This window comes from Haliotis asinina, chromosome 6 (genome assembly GCF_037392515.1).
Source record: "Haliotis asinina isolate JCU_RB_2024 chromosome 6, JCU_Hal_asi_v2, whole genome shotgun sequence".
Lineage (NCBI taxonomy): Eukaryota > Metazoa > Mollusca > Gastropoda > Lepetellida > Haliotidae > Haliotis > Haliotis asinina.
The window spans coordinates 21,278,811-21,304,947 of record NC_090285.1 but is presented as its reverse complement, the minus strand read 5'-3'; the positions used below and the strand labels follow the sequence as shown (position 1 = coordinate 21,304,947).

The 26,137-nt window shown below is 37.6% G+C and overlaps 1 protein-coding gene across 6 annotated transcripts; it reads right to left on the bottom strand.

The window, feature by feature from the left end:
- Positions 1-328: 328 nt before the first annotated feature.
- Positions 329-25,414, bottom strand: LOC137286319 (TGF-beta-activated kinase 1 and MAP3K7-binding protein 2-like). Of its 6 annotated transcripts, none has more exons than XM_067818103.1 (9): positions 25,267-25,410; positions 24,296-24,398; positions 20,881-21,918; positions 20,508-20,655; positions 16,716-16,867; positions 15,979-16,075; positions 14,390-14,509; positions 13,773-13,955; positions 329-5,827 (listed from the first exon to the last, which is right to left on the bottom strand). In XM_067818103.1, the coding sequence occupies exons 2-9, from the start codon at positions 24,380-24,382 to the stop codon at positions 5,820-5,822; spliced, it is 1,833 nt and encodes a 610-aa protein (XP_067674204.1). In that variant the 5' UTR covers positions 24,383-24,398; positions 25,267-25,410; the 3' UTR covers positions 329-5,819. The 6 variants fall into 6 exon arrangements, with proteins under 6 accessions (XP_067674204.1, XP_067674205.1, XP_067674201.1 ...); XM_067818104.1 differs by having other exon boundaries at positions 5,462-5,827; positions 24,296-24,389; positions 25,267-25,414; XM_067818100.1 differs by having other exon boundaries at positions 5,735-5,827; positions 20,508-21,918; positions 25,267-25,349.
- Between the last annotated feature and the right edge of the window lie 723 nt (positions 25,415-26,137).

The following is a 26,137-nucleotide window of genomic DNA, read 5'->3' as shown; positions in this document are numbered from 1 at the left end:
TGTCTCCACATGAAGATCCAGGTTAGAACTGATCTTCAGTAACTCATGCATGTTGTAAGAGGATAGGATCCGGTGATCAGACTCGCTGACTTGGTTGACATCATTGCATCCCAATTGCATGGATTCATGCTGTTGGCCACTATATTGCCTGTCAGACTGCCACCATACAGCTGGAATATTGCAGACATTTGTGTAAAACACACCAGGCTGGAACACAAACGCCCCTGATCACAAGGGTTCTCATCAAGGTGGTATGGCCAACTGAAATATTGGTCCATGGCATCCCAGCAATTTCTTCGACTTCAGTACAAACAAAACCAACATCATCTTCATAGAGAATTATTCTTTATTACTGCACCGTACATGGTAACCCAAGCACAGCGTCCTGCATACAAGGCATATTAAAATTGGCTCAAGGGGTTCTCATTACCTAATAAAATCTGGTATCTCCAAGGTAATGGTTCGAGCACCAATGGTGTCGATCTAAGGCATGTCAGTAAATAGCTAGTGGTTATATACAGGGAATCACAGAAAATCATCTCACAGCTAGCAAATTGTCATTCTCTGTACAAGCCACATACACACAATATACACAATGTACTGTACAATTATCACAATAAGTGAAGTGATCTCAACTGACCTCCAAGTTGAACTTAATCTAGTACTTAACTGGGTGATGACTGTCTCAGAAGTGCAAGGTTGTCAACAAAGGGCTTGGATGAATTTCTGATGTATAAATTACAAATGGGACTGAAATTCAGATTTCAGCAATGAATGTTAAATCCAATCATTAAGCCATATTGGCTTGATTATGACTCTCATACTGTAGCAGAGACTTACTGCTGAGATTTCTCTGAGGAACAGGGACCCGTGAATTCCACCAATGTTTGTGCCATGTACAAGTCTGTTGAAGAGTTGCTAATAACTTTGTGAATAGGACCAACCAATCTAGGTCAACTGTTTAATCACATGAGCTCTATTTCTGAGCAAAATTGCAAGGTGTTTCTGCCTGTTTTCGAAACGGTCAGCAGGGTTTCGCACGCACAAAATGAATAAAGAGGATGGACTATATAATTCACTCCATCCAGAGGGATGCACAACATTATTCACTGTACCCACCACATATCTCTGACTTTCCAAAGTGTTTGGTTGTTTCTTTCAGAGAAGTTGCATGTATTATTTCTTCCATCCGTCCACATGATCAATGACTCATTCTGGTCTCTCAAAAATCTATCAAAATGTACAGTTCTGTACACTGTTACTTCACAGGACCCTTAAAAATAAAAATTACGGGTTCCTTGGCCCCAATGTTTGTGCTTCGAGGTAAAACCCTGTGTCAGTTATCTAAACACTGTCAGATACCTGCAATTGTGTTAAAAATTCTGTCCGTTACTCAAAACAAGATAATCATATTAAGTACAAATATAGTTCAAAGATAAGAAGCTTACCATAAATTTAAATGTTCTTCATGACATACCTCAGAGATACTCCTCATTCATTTGCACTGAAGACTGTGTAACATGGACAGAAGAATCCAACGTAAATGGTGACTTTCAACCCTTACACTCCAAGACAGCCAGTATAGTACATAAAGGTTAACAAAGACACTCCAAGAAGTCAAATGTTACGTAGGAAATGTACATGTTGAGCCACAGCAGACCTAATGATGATCCCCATCACATACGCTAAGCATCCAATATGGAGGGAGTCTTCCCACGGTGCATCACTGCTGAATGAAACGTAATGAACACTTTCTGCCAACACCTGTAGAACATGCTGCATATACCAGTGTTCGAAATCAGTGGGGATTCTACTATTCTTAAAGTCAGCTCCAACAGTATTACATCTGAACTCCCCATCAACATAACAACATTGAAAATAAGGTCTATGATCTGGTTTTTGAACTTTGTGTTAGATTCGAACACTGTATGATCGTTGCCTGTTACGATGAGACTTTAACTGAGCATGAGAATAGACATTGTCATCACACAATTAAAAGGTTTATTATGAAAATACTTCCTGAACAAGTAGAAGTTTAAACAAACAATCATAATATCCTCACATCCTTAAATATACCTTGATCTACGTGATCAGTGCGCCTCCAAAAAGTATCTCCATACAAAATTATAATGAATGCATTTCTCGGAAACTTCAAGGTGCATCCATTTATCAGAATATCACAGCTTTTTTAGTAAATTCTCCCCTGGGCACAAGTAGGTGGAGTGAGAAGTAACAGTATTTTTTTCATATTATTGTAGATAAGGCAATCTCATAGATTAAGCCGGTTCCTGCTATGTCGAGTATGGGTTCCTAATAGCGGCTGACTCTGACCACAAGACAATTGTCAGTTACATTCTTGCATGTAAAATGTTGGTACAGGTTTCATCTATCAAGAGTGAAGTTATCCTTGCAGATTTCAGAGAAAAAGTTGGCCAATTTGTTAAAGTTTTCTGTAAGGTTATTCACAGTAATGACACAGCTTCTTGAATCTTTCAAAAACACTTTGCACATTTTGTCATAATTACAGTAAATGCAGTCTGAGGTGCAAAAAGGTTACTTTCTATATTCACCCAAAACTGTCCGCCATGTCATCTACAATGGATTATGCCATGTCTATTATTTAACTTCATTTTGTGTTGCTATGGCAACAATAATGGAAACAATGGCACAATTAAAACAATCAGCAAGAAAAAGTTAAAATGCCAGAGTTAGAATTACTGAAAATGTTTCCGTCTTCCCATGATCCTGTGCATGGATAGTATATGCCTGTTAATGTCGCTTTGGTTCTAACATCCGTTTCAGTGTGAAGATCTGGGCTTAGCTGCAACAAGTGAAGACTGAAAACAAAAACTAGTCCTCAAATTCCCAGAATGCAATATTCAGAAGATTGTTCAAGACTTCTTGCCATTCCCATAACGCCACCATCATCAAGGCCATCACCAAATGGAGTGAGTGAATTGTGTTATACGCCACACTCAGCAATACTTCAGCTATATGATGGCAGTCTGTAAATAATGGAATTTGAACCAAGCAATCCAGAGATCAACATCATGAGCATCGATCAACTGGGATACAATGACATGTGTCAACCAAGTCAGCCAGCCTGATCACCCAATACATACAATAGTCACCTCTCGGGACAAGCATGCTTTGCTGAAGACTTTCCCCAAATTGTGTACAAAGCGAGGGGCAGCAGGAAGATGATTTGTATTAAGAAAGGTTATTTGTTCCAAAACAAATTATAAAATAATAATTTGTTTTCAGGTTTGTACCCAAAAATATACTTTTCCTTGAGCCTGCCTCTCATAGATACAAAAATGTGAATTGTCCATTTCTTATCATGGAACCAACACAAAGTGTTTTTTCTTCTGACATGACCCCTGTTACTTTAGTTGTTGAGGCTGACTTAATGCCAGTTGAAGGCTATTCAAAATGTGACCACCTTCACCTATGAGATCCAACTACTGTGATCATCATAGTGACACAGCCAAGGACACACGTGGCACTTCTTTACGGAAGACAATCATACTGAACCATTACAAATAGGTTAATGCTCTCCTCAATCTTGAAACTAAACCTATTTTGACATTTTAGTATAGACATATTAAAAGATATTATGGCATGGAAAACACAAATTACTATGTTGAAGTAGCTAAATCATGCTACATCAAATAAACTTCATAAGATCATTGTGCACTTTTTGTAACTGTCTGTGCAGTACTGGTGACTGAGGTAATCCCAGTAAAGGTACCTCCCTAACCTGGGGGTTTGGTTAATCCTGCTGGTCGGTGATAATTCTCATTAGTAATATGTAATGGGTATCGGTTATATGTACCACTAGTTGGTAAAGCGTACTAGTAATCAGTAACGGATAACTCCAAACAGTCACGTGTGTCATACATAGTAAAGCATACCCATAATCGGTAATGGAGGGTGCTGGCTCTAAACAGCAATGTGTACAGGCATATGGTAAAGCAGCCCAGAAATCAGAAATGTGTAAAGCTTCTCAGTAATGAGTGAGTATGATTTTACGCAGTTTTCAGCAATATTTCTGCAATATCATGGCGGGGGACACCAGAAAAGGGCTTCACACAGAGTACTCATCTGATTTTCAATGTTATGAACGAATGCTTTAACCATCAGACTACCTCATCGCCCCAAGTCACGAGGGACAGTAATCAGTTATACCTACTGTTCAATACTACCAGTTATCATTCACTTTGTAACTTGAGTAATCTGTGAAAGTAATGAGTATTGGTATTATGGTAAAATGACAATCAGTAATGTGTAACTTAATCAATATTAAAACGTAATGAGTAACAGTAATGTGAACCAGTAATCCATGAACGTGTTTTGCCAACTGACCCAGTATTTGGTACCAGTGTACCAGGAACTGCAACAGTAATTGGTGTATGTGTTCTGTAATGTTTACCAGCAGATGGTACTGGTGTTTTGTCAAGTGTCCCAGTAATTGGTTTCACAAGCTTTACCAGTAATCAGAAATCAGTTGTCAGCCTTCAGCTAGTGACTGCTTCCTGATTTGTGCACTGTGAAGTGAGTAACAGGTGATGAAGGATTATGGAAGTTGAGGTCCCTTGCACTGATGCAAGCTATTCTTCTTTATGGTGAATAACTTATTTGGCAAATAAGAATAAAAAATAAGCTTTAGTAACCATGGTAACATAACATGAACAAAACAATATTAGAATTTGTTAAAGTGAAAACAAGGTGGAGAGTGCCATGGAATGGCGCCAACATTTGAACATTAATCAAAGCAACAAAAATTATGATTGTGCAAAAAACAAGTTCCTGCCTCATCTCAATGTTTTGAAGACTCTTTCTACATCAGAAATAGAAGATTAACAGGTGATAGTTTACAAGTACAACATGACTTGCTATTATGCTACCCATAACCCACTTTGACCTTCGCTGTTGCATTGACGTTTAGGCTATAATATCCACATGATAAAACAGCTTTTATTATTTCCATTTGGAACTGATCATCTATGTACGTTACAGAGAAATGGGTTGGATTAGCTGCGCCAAGTGCTGCTGAGGATTAAGACTGAGTGAGTTAAGTTTTACAGGCATTTCAGCAATGTTCCTGCAATATCATGGCAGGGGAACACCAGAAGTGGGCATAAAATGTTGTACCCATGTGGGAAATTGAAGTCAGTTCTTTGGCATGACAAACGAATGCTTTCACCACCCACTAGGCTACCCTTATTCTCGAAACATTCATAGCCCCTAGAATTATTAAAAGCCACTGTTAAAAATGGGATTAAGAAGTTCGTAGGGCTATAGAAGTTTTGACATTTGATAAAATAGTACAGCTGACTCAACTCAATCTTAATGAGTTTGAAAGCTTCGTGGGAAACAAAGTTCAAGAAGGCAAATCAAATTGTAAAGGACATTATGCCAGATAACCTTCAAGCAAAAGTTAGCAAACCACCAAAAACACTGAACAGGAAATACTTTACTGCCAATCAGTGTTCTGGTTTACAAATGGAAGCTGAAAATAATGTTTGATTTGATTTTAAAAGATTTGTCCTTGACCTCCCAACATCTGTGACTAATCACCAGAATGACAATGTTAAACAGTGGTTTGTAAATAATGTAATGTGAGCAGATTACAAGCGAAGGTAACCCTGTGCTGAGAGGAAACTGTAGTTGAGCAGATGATTCCATGCAGGCAAGGGGCCGTAACCAGGAAGTACACTGTATGATGGGAGAGACAGCGAGCAGACGGGCAGGCAGAAGTCCTCTCTACAGCAGACACAGGCAGAGGGAGACAGGCCACAGGCAAATAACATTCCACATCATGATCCTAGACAATAAAGAAAACAAAAAAATAGTAGGGGAACAAAAGCAAAAACGTTAAAGAATAACAGTGCACAGAACAAAAATTGTCAGAAATGCTTTTGGTTGATTTGCACAGAAATTTGAAGCTTTATGGTTCAATTATATTTAAGACTTCCGCCCATATCCTCCTTAAATTGCATTCTAATCAAATCATATATCCAGAATTTATATTCCTCATTATAACATGTTTCAGTAATGGTATCTCAACATACTGAAAGCTAGTGTAAGACATATCCTACTTCTAAAAGTAGTGGGTACTCAGGCGGAATGTTACCAGATTGTTTTTTTTTTTGGTAGGAGAGGGTTGCCAGCATGATCAGGATGAACTCATCTGGGATTCACAATTGGTCAAGCAATAAAAATATGAAATACATTAGGCCAGAAGCTTCGGAAACTATTGATCATTCTTGCAAATCTTTCCATTTTTCAGTTCCAACATTGTTCAGTGTTCTCTAAAATCCAGCAACACAATGACCATGCAAATAATCACATGCAGTGTAACAACAAACAAAATGCAAACCTTTGATTGAGTCTGGTCCTTACTCTGCATTCAGGAGAGGAAGGTAGGGGTGAAATGGTATATCATGGTATTAGCAGAACAGTGGTATTTTGCCTTCAGTGCGGTATACAATAACACAATCCAAAAATTCTGTATTTTCAGTTTCCGTACCCTCATTTTATTAACCTTTTAAAACCTTTTTCATAAATGTCTAGAAACTGAATCATTTTGTCAACATCTATGCATTTCTTTGATAGAAAGTTCCTATTTTCCAGGAAGTAAGCTCTTATACATAAAACCTAAATGGACTAAACCGAAGGCCTTGTACTGTACGCTGCACCGTACCACTTAAAGAGTGTACCATTTCACCCCCAGCAGAAGGAATGTCCAAAATGATACAGGAGGGACATGCATCACTCTGGTGCAAACCACAATGACAGGTAAGGTGAAGACAGACCAAGGATCATCAATGGGGTGTAATCTGATACCGAAACCCAGAATCAGCTGAACCTTGCGTGTCATCCACCTCAAGATGGATATCATCTTAAAACTTACAAGAATACTGGTGTGGCACAAGAACACAAACAATCACAGTTCACACAGTGCCAGGAATCTCTTTATAAAAATAAGGCAACTTCAGTCACTTTAAAGGTTTTATTGAAAACTTTAAAACCAAATTTTAGTCAATCCATAGCAAATCCTTGTACATATTAACAATTTGTCAGTTACAATCATCTGTAAATATTCAAAATGGATTTGTTGAAACAATGTCAAAAATACAGCATATACAGTAGGAGTATTTACAGAACCTATTCCTGCAGAACAAACAGAGCAGGATTGAAGTCTTTATAATCTGTTTACTCTGCGTTCTACGCAAAGACTAGACTTCATGAAAGCCTCCAAAACCATGCCATGAAAATATTGCATATCGACAAAAAAAAAGACCGTTCAATTATTGAAGTTTTCAAAACCACATTGCATGAACCATCCTTCTTTATCTCAGGTAAAATACTTCCATCTTATTATGACTAATTCCCTGGGTATACCGACTATTTCAACTTCACTTTCTCATCAGGAACTGAAGAAAAAGATCATGGCCTAGAATGAACAGGTCGCTTTTTTTCCAGCTATGTTACAGCTGGGTACACCAAAAATGGTCTTCACACATTGTACCAATGACGGAATCGAACCTTGGTCTTTGGTGGGATGAGGAAAAACTTTACCTGCTAGGCTAAACCACCCCTCACAACCTTGAAACCACTCTCAAGGCCATGTCTGAACAAAACAGAGCATCTACATTCACAACCTCAGTTTTCTCTGAGGAAGCTTGTGATGTGTATTACAAATAATTAAAATACCATCAAAATTATGGGGATTTTTTGTGGGATAAACGTTTTTCTCAGTACAAAGACAAAGAAGATAAACCCTATACCACAAGACGTACTGGTGGTATATGTGAAGTCATGCAAAAGTCGAAGCGAGTGCTGGTGATAAAGTTCCTTATCTAAATCACAAAAGAATCTCATTAATTAAATTCAATTCATTTAAATTGGGTAATGGTCGCAAATAGGTCAAGGGATATATCATACTAAAATGGAAACATGACAAACAGGATAATCAAAGATTTTCTTTTAAGGTCTTCTGGAAGTTCTTGGACAGTAAGATACTAAGAAGTTAAACCAATATCATTTTGTGCTGAAATGAACAGCACTTCATTCATATCCCAGACAGGAATTTCACATCTCCCAAACAACATTCAGATGGACATGATAAAGTGTGCTTCCAATTTCCTAAAATATTTTGTTCAAAGAGGAAATTGGGTTTTTTTTCGTTCAGTAAGGAAATTTAGATTTCCTAATTTTACCCAAGTTTTCTTACAATTTAAGTTTCAATGTAAACATAGACTAATAGTCTTAGAGGTTTTCATGCTGTCACAAACACCATGATTGCAAATTTGACCCAATGTACAAATTCACAAAACGGCAATAAATACATATGAAATTATACTTCAAATCCTCTGCAAAAAAGGGTTAGTATCCTTGGTAGGAATCAGTTGTGTATGCCCTACAGAAAGCAGCAGTCTGTTTCTTCCAAAGAAATCATTCATAAGTACCCATGGAAACTACAATCACATCATCATTTGCCTGGATAATTAGTGTAAAATAACAAATATACATCATTATTAAAGACTTGAATCAGGTCTCAAATCGGTTTTGATTGCACAGCCTTAAGTGTCAGAGAACTGAAACACAATGAGGGGCCCCGTTTCATAAAGCTCTCATAAGCTTATGGTATCGTAAATTTTCTCATAGCATTTAATCTGTTACAGTAAAGGAAGTACAAAGCTACGAGAAAAGCAAGATCTTAGCCTTACCAGAGCTTTGCGAAATTGGGCCCAAGGCCCCGTTTTACAAAACTGTCAAAGCGCTGTGACTGTCATACTTCCTGTACTGTAACAGACTTAAAACAGTCTTAATAGCTTTGTGGAAGGGCCCAGCTCCAGTTCGCGACAAAACATCTCGATGTCCTCGTTTTCAACATATTTTGACATAAGGACAAAAGGATGAGAAGTTTTTTAACATACGATTTCAAAATGTTAAACATTATTACTATGTCCACAATGGCTCATTAATACAGCAATGCAACGAGACAACTTGGTCTGTAATATGATACGCAATACATACACAGGGGAAAAATGGATTAACTGTATCTTCATGACCTGTGACACAAATACTCATTTCATCCACCGAAGAGCAAGAGATTCCAAATCTCAAGCATGGCACTGATATCAATATGGAATTAATGAAAATTAATAAAATGATATGATGGACTCTTTGAATTCCTACGTGTTGATACGTATCATATCACAAACAAGTATATCCTAAATTCATCCTCTGCTAATCACAAATTTCACAGATTCCTACAATATACCTAGAGGCACACATTCAAAGGTTGCTTCTTTACAATGACAACAAGTATGCTTGTTCATGAAATTTCCCCCACACTGCAAAATATCTACCTTCAGTACAGACTGTTTCCTCCTCAGTGTAGTTGACCTTTACAATGAGACCACACTGATCTTGAATGAGAACAGTTTTAGGTCCCTTTAAGCAATATTCCAGCAATAGCATGGTAAGGGACACCAGAAACGGGTTTCACACTTGGTACCTATGTAAGGAATCGAACCAGGTCCTTGGCATGATGAGCAAACATTTTAACCACTAGACCACCCCACAACCCCTTAGCATTATGGTGATCATAGGCTAGCATGGGAGTTAATATCATCTTAGCATTAAAATCACTTTGTGGAATTGGTCTGTCTATAGGTCACCATTCCTAAAGTCTTTGTGGTGACATTACTGCCATTTTGTAGCTACAGTCATTTTATGCTAGGAAATGCTGGTGATCACAGCTCTACACTGACCATAACTCCCATACGTTAACATAGACTTGAGGGCCTTTGTGTCAATAGTGTGTCATTTTGACAATGAAAATCTATTGAAATTACTTGCTTTTGTTGGAGAAGATGTTCAAGTATAGAATGAGAAATATAATTTATGGAAAGACATAGCACTCTCATTCTCTGGAACTTTGGAGTTTGTTTCTTTTCACAAACTTGTCAGAGAAAATATACCCATTTTGCTCAGCAGTCAAACTATCAGAAGCCCGTGGTAATAACAATATTTCAGCCCAACACAGCAATATAGTTCAGGAAAACAGCCAAAAGTAAATTAATCGTTAAAACTGTCACACCTTTTTGCCCATGAGAATTCCAGGATAAAGTAAATGTCCCCAGCAGCATAGCAACTGGTGGACTGCACATCATCTTACCCAGATGTCTTTGATTTCAATCACTCTATCATATTTACAAACCACATTTGTAGTGCTGGAATATTGCTAATCGTGGCATTAAACAAAATGGCACTGGCAAAGATTAACAATAGTATGATATTTTAAATTTTTATGGAACACTGTACATCTGATTTCAAACTACTGTATGGAAGTCCCCTTGGGAGACCATAAACCATGTTGATGTTTAGTGCTAGAATGTGTTCCATTATAATTGCAATCCCATTGTACCAGAAACCCTTCCTTTGAGCAAAATATGGATCAGACTCTACTTAATCAATAGCACATGTAACATGCTACATGTCTGGGTCTGGGGTTGGGTCTTGGGTTGGGTCTTGGGTTGGGACTTGGGTTGGGACTTGGGTTGGGTCTGGTTGTGGGTTTGGGTTTGGTTTTGGTTTTGGTTTGGGGGTTTTGAGGGATGAGTCTGGTTTTGGTTCTGGATCTTTTCTTTTTCTGTTTGGGATTTAGCGGGATGAGTCTGGTTCTGGGTTTGGGTTTGGTTTAGGTTTGGTTTTGGGTTTGGGGATTGAGTCCGAGTTTGGGTCTGGTTCTCAGGACTGGATCTGGGGTCTAAGATCTGGGAGCTTATGGTCAACTTTCTCTCTCCAACCAACACTGAATAAGCAAGCCAGATTTCCCAGTGCCATTGGGGAACATGAACTATTCCGAGTCAAATACATTGGAGACTAAGGAAGATTTTACTGTAATAAGATCAAAACAAACCCAAAGTATTTCACATCCAGTACATATGTGATTCAATCTAACTGCACACCTGAACTTTGTGTGAAACAGATGATTATGGACCAGCACTATCACATATGCCCACAAAGGCCCTTGCAGTCGATGAGATTATTTAGTGTGACTTCAATCAAATATGAAATCCATTCTTGCAAGCAATTTACAATGTGATGATCTGTGAAAAATTATGCCATTTTCTTACCTTGAAGGAAACAACATCCAATGAAAATTTCACACTGGCACCACACTACACACACTTACTGAGACAGTGTACTTGTTCCAAGTAGCCCCTCCTTATGTTCTCCCCCTACTGAATCAGTGAGTATGGTTTTACCCCACAATATACCAGCAATGACGAAGCCAGTGAACTGAACCACTGATCTTCCACTCTGCAGACAAACGCACCATCAACAAGGTAACAGACCCCATTTCCATCTATTTTATAACCAATTTAACATAGAGTTTCACTTGTTTATGAGTGTAATTCTTTTTTTTTTTCTGACATAATTCATTCCACATCATAAACAAGGTTTTCTAGCTCATTACTAATGTAACTGGGTGGCTTTATTTAACAAAATATAAAGCTCAAAACAAAAGCTGCAACAACAAATGGGTCCTGGTTTTTGACAAAATGGAATGAAGATAAAATCCACACATTAATCAAGGATGATAGCCATGTGAATTCATCATGTGATATTGTTTCCTTGAATAAACTAAATAAATACATCACACAGGTTTATTTCACCGTCTTATCAAACAACTGCTTCCTCATTTGAAGAAACTACCAATGAACTTTGCTAACACAATGTTAACTAAACAAAAAAAGAAAGACATCAAAATTCAATAATTTAATTTCATTACCAAAACGCCTTCAACCCTTTCAATGACAAACCCATGGAGCCCCATGGGCCATGGGGAATCACTGTTGAAAGAGTTTCACCTGGTCAAGTTGAAAGTCAAAATTGCCAACCCATATCTATCCCAAAATATATCAGAGGAACCATACAGCCCCCGATGATATTGCTTATCTACACAAAATCTTAACTCCATTACGGAGTACACCAGCCTCATTCATAGTCTGCCAACAAATTCTATATAAACAATGAAATATGGTTCTATCACACAGACAAATTATTTCCCTATTCTGTGAATGAGGAAGTATGTTTGACTTGTAATGGTTCTGGCAATAGATTCAGGCACCAAGACAAACATCAAAGCATCAACGAGGGTTAAAATCAAATTGTGCAACTTTTCCTTAGAAAGTAGATTATCACTTTGAAAAATAAAAACCAAATTCTGTCTCTGTAATACTAATACAGATCAAATCTTTTTTTCAGGTTGTGCCCAAATATAAGTCACCATCTCTTTATACTCATCATCACAAATATAAAATTGAGTCGTATTGCATAAAACTGCCACAAATGACTGCATCGTCAGTCCATAACAGTCATGCATATCCCATCTTCCACAACAAATGAAGACTCGAGGATATCCAAGCCTGTGTTGGGTGACCATGGTTATGATCAAGATAACAATTCACTCAAAACAAGTCATTCAGAATGACATGGATCTTAGGGGTGAAACGGTGTTCTCTTACCACAGTATGGTATGTACTGCAGTGGAAAACCTTTGGTTTGGTATGAACATAATGTAGAAAACTGACAAGAGTAAAACATTACATTTTTTAATAAAATAAGGAAAAATACCATAATCTTTGTTATTTTGAATGAACAAAGCTGTAATTTTATAACTAGACAGAAGAACAGAAAAAACCCTGCAAATATTGAATTTTCGGATTGCATTACATTATACTGAACTGAAGGCAAAAGACTGCAGTGTTAGCAGAACCGCTTTCACCCCTAATAGATCTACAACCGAGGTACTAATGTTCCCCGGGCAACAAGAGCCAGATCACAATCAGCTTGATAATTGCACAATGGTCAGAGAAAGTGAGCAATGATCACTGCACTGCGTACTGGAATAAAGAAAGCTACATGATGGCCTAACATCATCAGAATTTAATATTTCTGCAACAACAAGATGAACGATTAAGTTGATGAATGCAGCCAAAAACATTTGAAGTTGTCACAACATCTTAAACATGAAACCAATAACAATGGGTCAGGCTTTGTTTCAAAATCACTTCTCTACAAGAATCCCTCTTTACTCCTTTAGCTGCTTCATAAAAATGACGAAAAACAAAAAGACTTTTGAGAAAAACATAAATCAACATCAAGAGTCTTAATGAGCCCTGATTGCTTGAGTATATTCATAAGGGGCAAGTCATACTACCAGGCTACAAAAGACTGTATAAATTCTAGATTGTCTATTTTAAAATGGGAGAGAATATTGGCTTAATTCAATGACTCAAAAGCTCACTTTTGATTACAGTCCCTAGTTTGTTTATCTGAAACAAACCTGTTCCTCACGATTTTCAGGTATTTAGGATTTAGCACAATATCAAGAGTGCTACCTTCATGAAAAGATCAGGCAAAACATGATTAAGATTGAGTGAAAGAGTGAGGTTAGTTTTATACCAGAAGTAAGGCTTCACACATTGTACCCATGTGGGGAATCAAAGCTGGGCCTTCGGCTTCACAAGCAGAAGCTTTTCCACTAGGCTACTCCACTACAATCATGATGAAGAGATAACTGAAGTTCAAAGCCTTTCCCAGAGCTGCTGGTTCCAGGTTACGCTGAAACAATGAGACCTTCACCTAGAGTGATGTTCCAATGCTGTTGGTTATATTTGGTACAGAGATGTATCAGTGGTGGCAGTAGCACAGCTCTGCCGAGTGTATATGGCAAGGCTGGACATTACCTGTGGCTGCTCTGGGCATCTCACAGCACTCACACTTGTTGAGGGCAGGGTGGTTCAGGAACGTACATGCTGAACAACTCCACTGCTCCCCCTCCTCTGAGTCCCCTGACCCCGCAGGGGGTTGTGTAGGGGGGGCAGGGGGAACAGAACTGAGGCTCTCTCTGGGAGGAACCGGTGGTGGAGCTGTGGAGAAAGACACAGTATAATATTTAACCCATACTTTCACATCAAGGTGAGTGAGTTTAATTTCACGCTGGTTTTAGAAAAGTTCCATTGATATGACACCAAGAGACACCAAATATGAGCTTCACACATTGTACCCATGTGGGGATTCAAACCCTGTAGTATTGAAGCCTTAAGCCCAAAATGGCCCTGGGAGTCAACACTTACCAGTCTGGTGCAACCTAAAGCACGGTGAAGTTACAGACAAACCAAAGGTAAGAATCAATATCTTGGACTTAAAAAGTCATCTGCAGATCCTGTCACAACTAAGGGGCACAGTCCTGCAGTATGAGAACCTCTTGTCCACCTGTACATCTCTTTCACCATGTATCATTTGTAATGTTTTTCCTCACAGTTCCAACCATAATAACAAACAAGCTACTGGCTATACTCACACTCACTAGTCCGGTCTGAGGGTCGGTTAGCATTGAAGGAATTCCGATGGACATGTTGCCCTGTGGGTATGTTGTTGAAGAAATTCTGCTGGCCAATAGGGTCTATTACACTAAATGGCGCTGAAACAGAATATGGAAAATCTTTTGATTACTAATTACAAAACAGATTAATTCTACATTAACATTTCTATCATTACCAGAATCCCTTAGTAGTGGAACATAGTTTCCTACAAAACAATTTTACATATTAAACCACAGTACATGCAATTAGACTTAAGAGTTCAATACATTCTGCAGTTTTCTTTTTTGAACTCAGATTATCAGGTTTACCGATATATCACCATAAAGCACTGTTCCAAATCTGCATGTATAGATACAGTAGGGCTGCAATGAATACACTATGTGACGAATATGATATGCATCACGAATAGTGGTAATGAACATAATGTTGTAGATTAAAAAATTGTAAATATTCATTCACATTCGATTCTGGTGACCATGTATAATGAACTGTATTCGTAAAACGCTACGGTTTGATTCACTGAATATGTGAATGTATTGTAACAGCCCTAATATACAGTCAAGTCTCATTAATCTGACATTGTCTGTTCGTTGCAAAGCAAAATAATGAGACTAAGTACTTTTTTTCAATTTGCTACCGACAAAAACAGAAAAAGACGATTGTCAGACATATTACTATGTAACTTTGTTCAGAACTGTGAACTTATTTGAAGTCCACAATTTCTTAAATTCAGGGGTAGTTTAATATTTCACTAAATGCAAATATTTATGATTATGTACACTGAAGTGCCTTTTTCGCTTACTGACTTATATAATGTGAAATGCCTGACACTTATGTAAAGAAATAATATTAGCTGTAATTCGACTTGGTATAGTAAAATATAGTGATATGCTGCATCGATCCATGTGCCACTGATACAGTGAATCGTTTCACGTTGTTATATATCCTGATACCATACTTCATATGAGCCATGATACATCTATGTTTAACTCTGAACATTTCCAATGCAAAAAAAGCGTTAATTTAGCTTGAAGAATAAAACACATGCTTACTTATTTTTGCCTTCATAGGTTTAAGTTTTCTCAAAAACTCATGCATCAAGAACTTCGTCAGACATGGCACTCGCATGTTAAAAGGATACACCAGTCCTTGTATAAGCTTAATTATCTCATTTCCGATTGAACATTCAATGATGCTGGCAGAATTTGACGAAATACTTTAAAATTGGTTTTGTTTTGATCTGTAAGTGTTTTATAGTTGGTGTTAGATATAAAGATTTCAGCATTGTAATACTTTTTGTATCACCACCCTTTCATCAGGATTCATACCATATTGCAGCTTCAAAATATATCGTCATGACTACGTCACAATGTAATGTATCGTAGGTTGTATGCCAATACCAACACTAGTAAAATGACTTGGCAATTATTTAACAAATATCAACCTCTGCAGGTTTATATAACTCTCTACTTCATGCCAGTGTGGTAAGTAGTCATGGTAAGCAAGTATTTTACAAGCACCACCTCTTTTCATATCTACAAGATGAATATAAAATGTAGATACTTACTCTGGCCATTTTTATACATGTCTATTTCATTCACCATCACTTGAATATCTGTCTGAAGTTTTCTATTTGCTTGCCGCATCTTGCCTATATCGTCAACCTAATCACAAACAACACAAACTAATTAAAAAACAAAATATTGGACATCCTGAAAATTAAGTCCTGAAAGTGAGTGTGTGAGCGAGGTTAGATTTTTGTCACAGTCAGCAATATTCCAGCTATATGATGGCAGTGTATAAGTAATCCAGTCTCAACCAGACAATCAAGTGATCAACAGAATGAGCACTGATCTAAGCAAATGGGATATGACATGTCTCCGATCCTGTTACTGTTAGCCACTTCTTACATTGTTACAACAATCTGGGTTGCTGAAGCCCAACTCTAACCTAGACCCTCACAGTTCTTCTGACAGTACGGACACAACTACATGTTTATACACAGAAGGATAAGAATACTAGCATTGACTTATATGGAATTTTCATAAATCTGTCAAGTATTTGGGATATCAAACATTATTCGTAATTAAATTTACAACAAATGTATATATTGTAACCATGGTGACCAACCAAAGAGCAACCAAAGGACAGCATACAGATTAAATTCATCTAAAGGATTGAACAATTTAGCAACATTGCAAGATCATAATGACCACCAAGGGAAGTAATCCAATCCTTGAATTATCTCCCTTTGACCACGGTGTTACAATTTTGGTTAGTGTTGATACGACTGTGTTGGCATACCCCTGGAAAACTGTTTCTTCTAGCACTTCTTCTTTCCAACATATTCTTCTCCATTTGAGACACTTGAGCTCGTAACTTCTCTAACTTTTGAAGCTCGGATTCATAATCACTCTTCAATCGACCCATCCGAGAATTTTGGTGTGCTAGCAATGCTGAAAACAAGAGGACAACCATGAGTTTTACGACAACACAAACAAGCCTTTCTTTCAGCAAAATTCTTTCAATAAGCAAAAAGTAAACATCATTTTTCCAAAGTCATTGTAATGTGTGTAGTGACTTTGTAAGGAAAAACTGAAAAACAATACAAGATACTACACATACAACTCTAACTTTGATTGGATTGCAATTGCTGAGTCTCTGATAGAAATCAACAGATGGTAGAAACGAAAAACGACAAATACAATGATAGTATGTGTGACTATTGATGGTTTAGTGGTTGACTTCCACTGAAAAATGTGCAGCACAAAATACGGGATGTTTGGTTGCAGACTTGCAGCTTCATTGAGTTTATGTTTTAACTGTTTACTAGATCTGTTTTCGAGTTTTTCAATTTTTGTCTGTTTAAGAGGTGGTAACTACTTTATCATGTTTCTACTTCATATAAACTATACATTCATTTGATAAATGACTTCAAATGAGACAATTCAGTGAGAAAGAAACTATTGCAATAGTATGTCGCAATAGTAGGTTGCAATAGACTATCACTATTGCAATAGCTGTTTCCCCCTCAATAGTCACTCCTAGAAGTTACGTCTACCCACATAGTGATTTAAGCCTTACTACTTAATCAATTACACACTAATAATAATAATATTACTAATATAAATTGCAACAAAACCAGTCATAAATAACTCAGGCTTGATTTACTATATTGCTTAATACTAAATGCTAAATCTCATTGTCTGACACTCTTTACAGCTAGCTTAAACATAGTCATGGAAATTGAACACAAATTGGTCAACGAAATTCCTTTGTCAGATGGACAACATACAGCATGGAAAATCTAACACACAAACACATTAAGTAATGTGTATGTATTGCATAGCTACTTGAACATGTTGAAGATCCACACAAAAGGCAGGCCTACTGTGAAACATATTCATTGTTGATTCTTAAAATCATTCCTAGCTGCCATATGTTCTTGGAAAAAAGGTCTGAAGGAATCTCATCACAGTTCCATTTTATGCTAAATGTATCAACATGAAGAGTTGAATTTTAAACACTCGGCAGCTTGCAGATATGTGTGGTAGGCAAATACATTCCCACAGTTTGTTAGTGTAATGGGAAATCGTTTACTCTCTGGAATGTTTGTGAGGTCAATTCTCACTGCTGACTGGGTTAGCACTATTCTAGCCAGAGCTTTACTGGTTAACATTCACGTTTTGATATAGGTCTTGTTATGGGCTTCAAACTAAAATGTACTGTTATTATGTTTTAAAGCCTGTACAACTCCTATTCTTTATATCTAATGCTACAACATATGTTCTATTCCCCTCAATCACACTGGCATTTTGGGATATATCATATTAAGAATTGCTAATCATGATAGCTGTAGTATATGTTGTTAGTGCTCTTTATTAACCTAAGAAATAGATCATGCACAGACTCCAAGTACAAGGTTATGTATTTATATTCATGATCCTAATTTGAAGGACCATCTCTGAGGGGTCTTGTATAGCTTAGTGTTATGCTCACACCTTTTGCTTAACTATACTACTCAGATTTTGATAAGGATCGCACAAAACACACAACTTCATTTCTAGGTTCATTCATAACTTGAAATTGTATCCATCTAAAACTGGATAAACAATAACATGATAACCCTTCCTTAGGCAAACAGGGCCTATATGCACTTGATAGATGAGTAAACATAAAGGTTATCATGGCACCAATCAACCATTTTACATATCATGGAACGAGTCATTGATAAATAAACAACACCTGTCAACAGCTGGTACAGGATCCACAAGATGCAGTGACAACCTGATAACTCGGATCCATGCTAACAATGGGCTTAGATACTAAAACCAAATTTGACCCTAAGTGATAGTTTTCAGCTGAATCCATGATTTGATCCTTAGCAAAGTGTGAGTGGTATCGGTGGACTCCTTTCAATTAATAGAAAAAAAACTTTTTTTTTTGCACTTATAGCTACAATTTATGTTGTTAATATGTGAAAGTGTGAAAGATCTGTTAAACTAAGTTTGGTCTAGTGATTTATCTTGGAACAGACCATGACTTTATGCAAATTAGTCTGTGATAATACTGTCTTACAAAATGACACATCATATTACCCATTTTAAATGACAGCTGGCATAAAAACTAATAACTAATGCAAGAAGAATGTAGCAACCATGGAGTTTTACTATAACTAGTGAGTGAGTGAGTTTAGTTTGATGCCACGCTCGGCAATATTCCAGCTCTATTGGTGGCGGTCTGTAAATAATTGAGTCTGGAACAACATAAGCATCAATCTGTGCAATTGGAAACCGATGACACGTGTGAACCAAGTCAGCCAGTCTGACCACCCGATCATGTTAGTTGCCTCTTACGACAAGAACAGTCGCCTTTTAAGTTCACTATCACTATAAAATGAAACAGGCAGGGGAGATCATCTCAAAGGGTGTGTCAGGACAAGTGTCACTGTGAGCCATAGGGTGGTCATGCCACCTATATATTTTGAGACATTTGATACGATGGCTGATTTAAGCATTATTCTTTATAGTGATTACACATCTCAAAATAAACTGCATGAAAGAAAGACAAGCAAGATGTTCATCAATAGATGAGACAAATTCAACATATGAGAAAGCATGAAACATCTTTCAGGTGACCCCCATACCTGTATACATATACATTTTATACCAGGGGAATCAATGATCTGTCATCATACCTGGCTGGGCAATCTTATTGCAATCTATAGTCTGATCTATTGGTTTCAGCAGCTATTCATATTTTTTCAAGAAAACATGCTTTTCTGGCAGCCTAAGTAAACTTATCCGTTACACTCCACTACTGAGTCTAACAAAACCTTATGGGAGGTCGCGTCAGGTAACCTTTGAGATTGACCAATCAGACCACAGGTTACCAAATCGCGAAAGTACACATTCACACATACCTTATGAACTTTTTATCTCGAAAAGGTACATACCCAAACGATTCCAAATGATATTTAGCGTACGCTTGCTTCCGGGTGATGCACACGGCGTACATACAACCATGACAAAGGTTTGTAAACAGTTGTTGAAAATAGTGGTTTGGGCAATATTCAAGGATGCTATCTTGCAGAATATTAGCTAATGATGTCAACAGAAACCCCAAAGCGTATATACTGCAGGTCAAATAACTGTGTTTGTTTTTGTTTGTGGAGAGATCTGTGTCAGTAATGCGAATATTTTGAAAGTCCCTCCAATCCCTAAATAGTAGCCATTGTCTCATTGGTTAAATCTATTAACCATCTCACGTTTCATTGGATGGTCATTGGTAGCTCAAAGGTTACCTGACGCGACCTTCTGCTAGGTTTTGTTAGACTCAGTGGTGGAGTGCAATGAAATACAATAAGACTAAGTTTACTTAGGCTGGCTTTTCTGGATATCCTATTACACTGCCCACTGAACGCCCAGTAAGGCCAATGTGGGTTACTTCGACAGATGCATTTTGCAACTGAGTAAATTTTAGGGATACAGAGTAACAGTCGAAAAACAGTATTTTTTTTCTATTTCCAACGATACTTCAGTATTTGCTTTTGTTCGCAAATACAGTAATAGCTGTATAGACTGGATTATTCCTTACCCTGAGTGTATTCCACCTCATCCTGCAGACTTCCTGACCTCTGTCGATGGTTGTAATCACTTCGCGAAGATTCATCACTCAAGCTGCTTTGACTAGAAGCAGGAGACATAGTTGGGTAGTTAGGCATATGATGCCCTGTATCTGTCTCCTGCAACACAAGGTTACCAAGTTCACTACTAGCCTGAGCTCCCAGCAGTGGAATGACCGGTTGTGCTATACTAGGTGAAGGAAAGCGTGGTAGCGCAGGGGTTATGAAAGCTGAAGAAGTTGTGTTGACAACAGATATTTGGTTTGGCGCCTGCTGTACATGGAAAGGAGACTGAGAAGCTGTCTGATACTGGCCTGGGAGGTGGTTGGAGGGATGAGAACTTACTCCGTATCGGGTCGGAGAGTGAGCCCCTGACAACTGGTATCCTGACCCTGAGCGCTCCGGTGTTGATGGGAAATATCGCACTTTTGTTTCAGCCCCTTCTGGTCCTGACGCTCGAATTGTCACAGATAATGGTTTATTATATCCAGGTGGAATCTGATGAACTCCCCCATATCCTGGCACTGGGGATGTCTGCCCTGTGGCATTCATGGGCAACTGCACACCCAATCTCGGATCACGTGAAAAGCTTGAGTAATTGTTAGTCCTATTTCCAGGCCTTTCAGGGCTAATTTGTCCATTATTAGTGTTCTTATTAATAAAGATTGTAGCTTGTGAAGAATGTGTGTATTGATTAGATACATGTGCTGTCGAGCCTGCATAGGATTGAGGTCCTGCTTCAGGCGAATATTGTCCTTGTTGATTAACAGCAGTGGGTAAAGACTGCAGATTCTGCATAGAGGAGGACTGGGGGGCCACAGTACACATCCCCCCACTGTCCTTACCGAATTGAATCCTATACACATACTGCTGTTGGTTGGGGATGGGAGAGATACTGGCCCCAACAGGGGGCGTGGTTGGGGACCGAGAAGGGTAATGATACACTCTCACAGCACGACGCCCTTCTGCTGGACTCCCTGTTGACTGGGGTGAGGCAGTACCTGAACTGTCCGTTCCTCCATAAGTTGTACAATTGATATTAGGGATTTGTCGGGGGGATTGGGAGGCATTTTGCTGAACGAAAGGGGCAAAGTCTTGGGGCAATACCGGTGCAGTGATAGGAGACTGTCTCCCATGTTCCTTATTTACACTGTTCGTAAGGTCACTTGGCCATGATATACTTGTTTGAATGTCTGCCCCTGTGTCACGATTCCGAGAAATGAATCTGTGTTGACCGGGTCCAGGGATTGTAGTCTCTTCATGTGTGATATGCACTTCTTGCGGTCTACGAGTAACCTGGTCATTCTGGCCTCGACTTCCAAACAAATAAGAATCATTGTATGACTGTAGGGCCTGCAGACACTTTTCCTTATCGTTGCCATTCTGCAAAATAACACAGGATCCTTATGCTACAGCTGACAGGAAGAAACAGAAAACTGTCTAAACACAGACTCAGACCTAAGATATTATACCGTGATGTATGTCTAAAATACACTATGAATGACAGTACATTAATGTAAACATGACTCACCCCAAAATTACACCCAGGGTATATTTAGACCACTCCAAAGTGCAAAACACTGATAGCACACAATGATACAAGTACACATACTACCCTGAATTGCTAGAGTGAGTGAGTATGGTTTTAGGCTGCTTTCAGAAACATTCCAGAAATATCACAGCAGGGGACACCAGAAATGGGCGTCACACATTGTACCCATCCCAGGACTCCAACCTGCATCTTCCATATGACGAGGGATCACTTTAACCATTTCCTTGAATGATTAGAGTACACACTTGTTGATAAATAACATTCTCATACCAGTAGTTTCTAACACTAGGAACACTCCTACTGAAGCAGGATCAGTCAGATACAGTTTGACCCATATTCAACAATATTTTGATCATTCTTCTATCGTTTAATCCTAACATAACAAAGTCTTCATAACCATTACTAAGACTATAAGAAAAACAAAGAAAGCATGCAGACTGTATACGACAAAACTAACTGATCCAATAAGCAGATAAGCAAACTAATAATAAAAGTTAATTTGGATGATGAGTGAAACACAAGCTTCAATAATACTGATTAGCCTTCTAAAAATACTTCATAATACAGATAAGAATGTGGAAGAAAGACAGAAAGTCGAGTCAAAGAAAATCAGGTGAGGAAAGTGTCTTATGGCAAGGATCTGTCAGGCAGCATCAGCAGAGGTTGGGAACTGATTAGCCGGTGAGGAGATTTTAAGATCACGAGAGTGTGAAAACGCAAACTGTCAGTGTAGAAATATCTTCATGCATAGTTGCAGTCCACATTTCTCAGTCATATGAAGGATATTAGACTACTGAAAGTGTGTCAAAATCTATCTACTTCTAGAAACTACAGTGCTAGGAACATTACATCTACAATATCATTCAGAAACAAGAAGACACAAAACAAAATAATAAAGACTGAAAGAAATGTGAATACAAATACAAGAGGCAAACAAAATGACAACAGATGAAAACAAATGCTTTGTTACCCTGATTCATGTGATATTAACGATAACTTAACAAAACAGGTAAGGTCAGAAAATTTCACTTGATTTTCATTTGATTTGAATTCAATACCTGCACTGCACATTTTATTATCCCAATGTGTGAGCTGGTTTTAATGCCACTACAAACAATGTTATGTTATATCATGGTTTGGTAACCTGTTGGTTTAAGCATTCACTTGTCATAAAGAAGTTATGAGGTTCAAATCCTCACATGAGTACAGTGTGAAGACCATTTCATGATATTGTGGAAAAATTGCTAAAAGAGGCATAAAAACAAACTAACTAACTCAGTCACGGCGTGTCAGTTTCTTGTGGGACTGAGTGAGTCAGTAAGTGGGGTGTTTCACTGCTTTTGACAATATGGGATTCCAGGAATGGGTTTCACACTCTGTACCTGTGCAGAGAGTGAAACCTTAGTCTTCCTTGAGACAAGCAAATGTTTAACCACTAGCCTGCATAACCAGCCCACTTCATGTAGGTAGAGGGACTTAAATGCTTTGTCACAGCCTTACAGTCTTTGAAAACCAACATGGCTATAGTGCTGACAAGACTATTGATGAAAGAAATCAGTATTTCCATACATGAGAAAATGTTGGTAAAAACATGCAGGGTTGAGAGGACAAAAATGTCTAAGGAGAGAAATCAAACAATTATTTTTTAGACTACACAAAACATTATGAGTAATGTCAATCACTGGTATACTTACACTTACATTAAATATTAAATTGTATGAAAATCATGCTTACATTAGTCTTGAAAACACAAAACGACCAAATTCCTAATGGAGAGTGTGAGTTGTCTCTAATTATCAACAATTCAACAAATTCTCAACCCATTAGGTGACATTTTTGTAAAAGTTAGGTTAACCTTGACCAAAGCACAACAACTGTCATTGGGCAATGAATTGATTGCCATTAAATATTTTCTTAAAGCTAATAAAAAAAAACACAACAAGAAACAACTTGAAGGCTGACATGGAGAAAGTCAGTTCAACATCACAGTCCATCATGATTATTATCTGTCTTAATTTTCAGATGCAATTATCATCAGTTAGCAAACATTGTTAGGGTTCTAATGAAACAGAAGACAGGTCACTGCATCACCATAAACTGTAAATTGGCGCAATAAACAACCCAAATCAACAAGAACATGTCAATAACTGTGTAATCAAATAAAAACATGAATCACCTCACATAAAGTCTGCAGGTAAGATTACTCACCTGTTGCATTATTGAGTTGACAACTTCATCAGGTACTTCAGGATACCGTGCTTTTAATTCATGAAAGATGACTTGTATTGCTGCCATTTTATTTCTGAAATAACTAAAATAGAGTTTCGTTACTGATACAGACACATACCACTTGAATGTGAACCTACAAAAGGTTTTGAACAAGAAAGTTTTGATATTCCCCAAACATGATTTGTTTTTCAAATTTGTATTACATTTAATAGCTGTTCATACTAAAGGATGCGAAAGATTAGCAAAAACATTACTAGTTATGTCAATAATTTCAACACCATCATCCTGATGCTTAAATAACAAAATCACCTTATGATTTTAACAGTTGCCACATTTGTTATGAGAATAAATTGTATCCATTGGGCATTCAGATTCATTCATGACTTCAGACAGGCAACCTAAATTTGAAAACTTCAATAACTAAGGCTAGGTGTTTAAAACGTAAATAGATCGTGAATATAAGATGCAGAAAACAGTCTTCTTCCCCTTTGACAAGATATGTCCCATCTCTCATCTGAGTAAGGTTAGCTGTCAAAACTTTCTTTGCATTACTTTCACTTTTTAGAAAAAATAGGGTCTGAAAAGTGTTTCTTGCCAGTGTCTTTTTATGCAATATTTCGTAAACACACGATGTCATAACTTTCCGTCTGATCGGACATTGGGAAAGATTAGCTGTTTACTTTCATCATGTAGGTCAGTGTATACACATAAGAAAAGCTTCGTATCAATCCTATCATTTGCACTGAATCATTTTTACGTATTCGTGTTACACCAACACGTACACAACCTTTTACAACTACTGTCAGATATGCCATTTCCGCACTTCTTGAATCACAGAGAAATTTGTTTGCAAATATTTGGCAGGCACTTGCCCCACACAGGAACGGTGTCTCGCCTGTCGTCACTTCGTTGACGTTTACACAATAATCAGAATTGCAAATTTCACCTACCTTGGCACAGTTGATTAAATAATATTCTTCCTCCATATATAATGTAACTAAGTACTTCGTCTCGTAACTTGTTTGAATCTGGATCGAAAAATTCTATCACAAAACATTATTTTCCTGATCATCCTATGAAAATGGCGCAAGCGCATGCGCATACACTGTAATAACTTCCGCGAGAGTTGTCGTCCTTTACTTATCCATCTCACTCATTAGACCGAAATAACAGTTGACGCATTTCTGTTTCGGAAAATACATCCCACATTAATGATTTTAATCTCCAGTCAAAATCCGAACACGTGGCATATTGGTCACGACTGTGTGACACGATGTATATCGTTTCAGGTTATGATACGTTATGAATAAAGAGTGAAATACACGAATATCCAATGAGACAACGGCATTTATATCATACTTAAATTATAATGAATTGCATGAATATATCTACGAATGAATTTTAGCATTATTAATTTTTGAAGAATCAAATACACACCAAACAGAATGAAGTATTCTTCCTTGTCATGGACGAATGGTTGGCTTGTTTGTTTCTTGTTTTTGTTTTTGTTGTTGTTTTTTTTTATTTGTTTGTTTTTGTTTTTTTTCTTCTTTTGTTGGTTTGTTTTTGCTTTGTTTTTAATATGCAAACAAAATAGATCTAATACTTTCACAAGTGTATGAATTTCTATGTTAATAACGAAAATCTTAATCCATTCATTGTTCCAATTTCCCTGTAATATTTAGTGCGTCTAAACGGAAGGGATAAGCAATTCACTGAACATGTGCAGCCAACTGTTTTGATTAATTCAGTACACTGATTCACACTTAACCATTTACAGACTTACATAACGTGTTGTCTTCGGAGCCTATACTCTCTACA

What these genes read in the sequence shown, in the direction of transcription:
- LOC137286319 (XM_067818099.1), bottom strand. Translation starts at nt 24,382, where the DNA reads ATGGCAGCAATACAAGTCATCTTTCATGAATTAAAAGCACGGTATCCT. An exon ending in GAAGAAACAGTTTTCCAGGG is followed by an intron (nt 16,076 to 16,715) that starts GTATGCCAACAC and finishes GTTTGTGATTAG; the next exon opens with GTTGACGATATAGGCAAGAT. An exon ending in CTCAGACCGGACTAGTGAGT is followed by an intron (nt 13,956 to 14,389) that starts GTGAGTATAGCC and finishes CTTTCTCCACAG; the next exon opens with CTCCACCACCGGTTCCTCCC.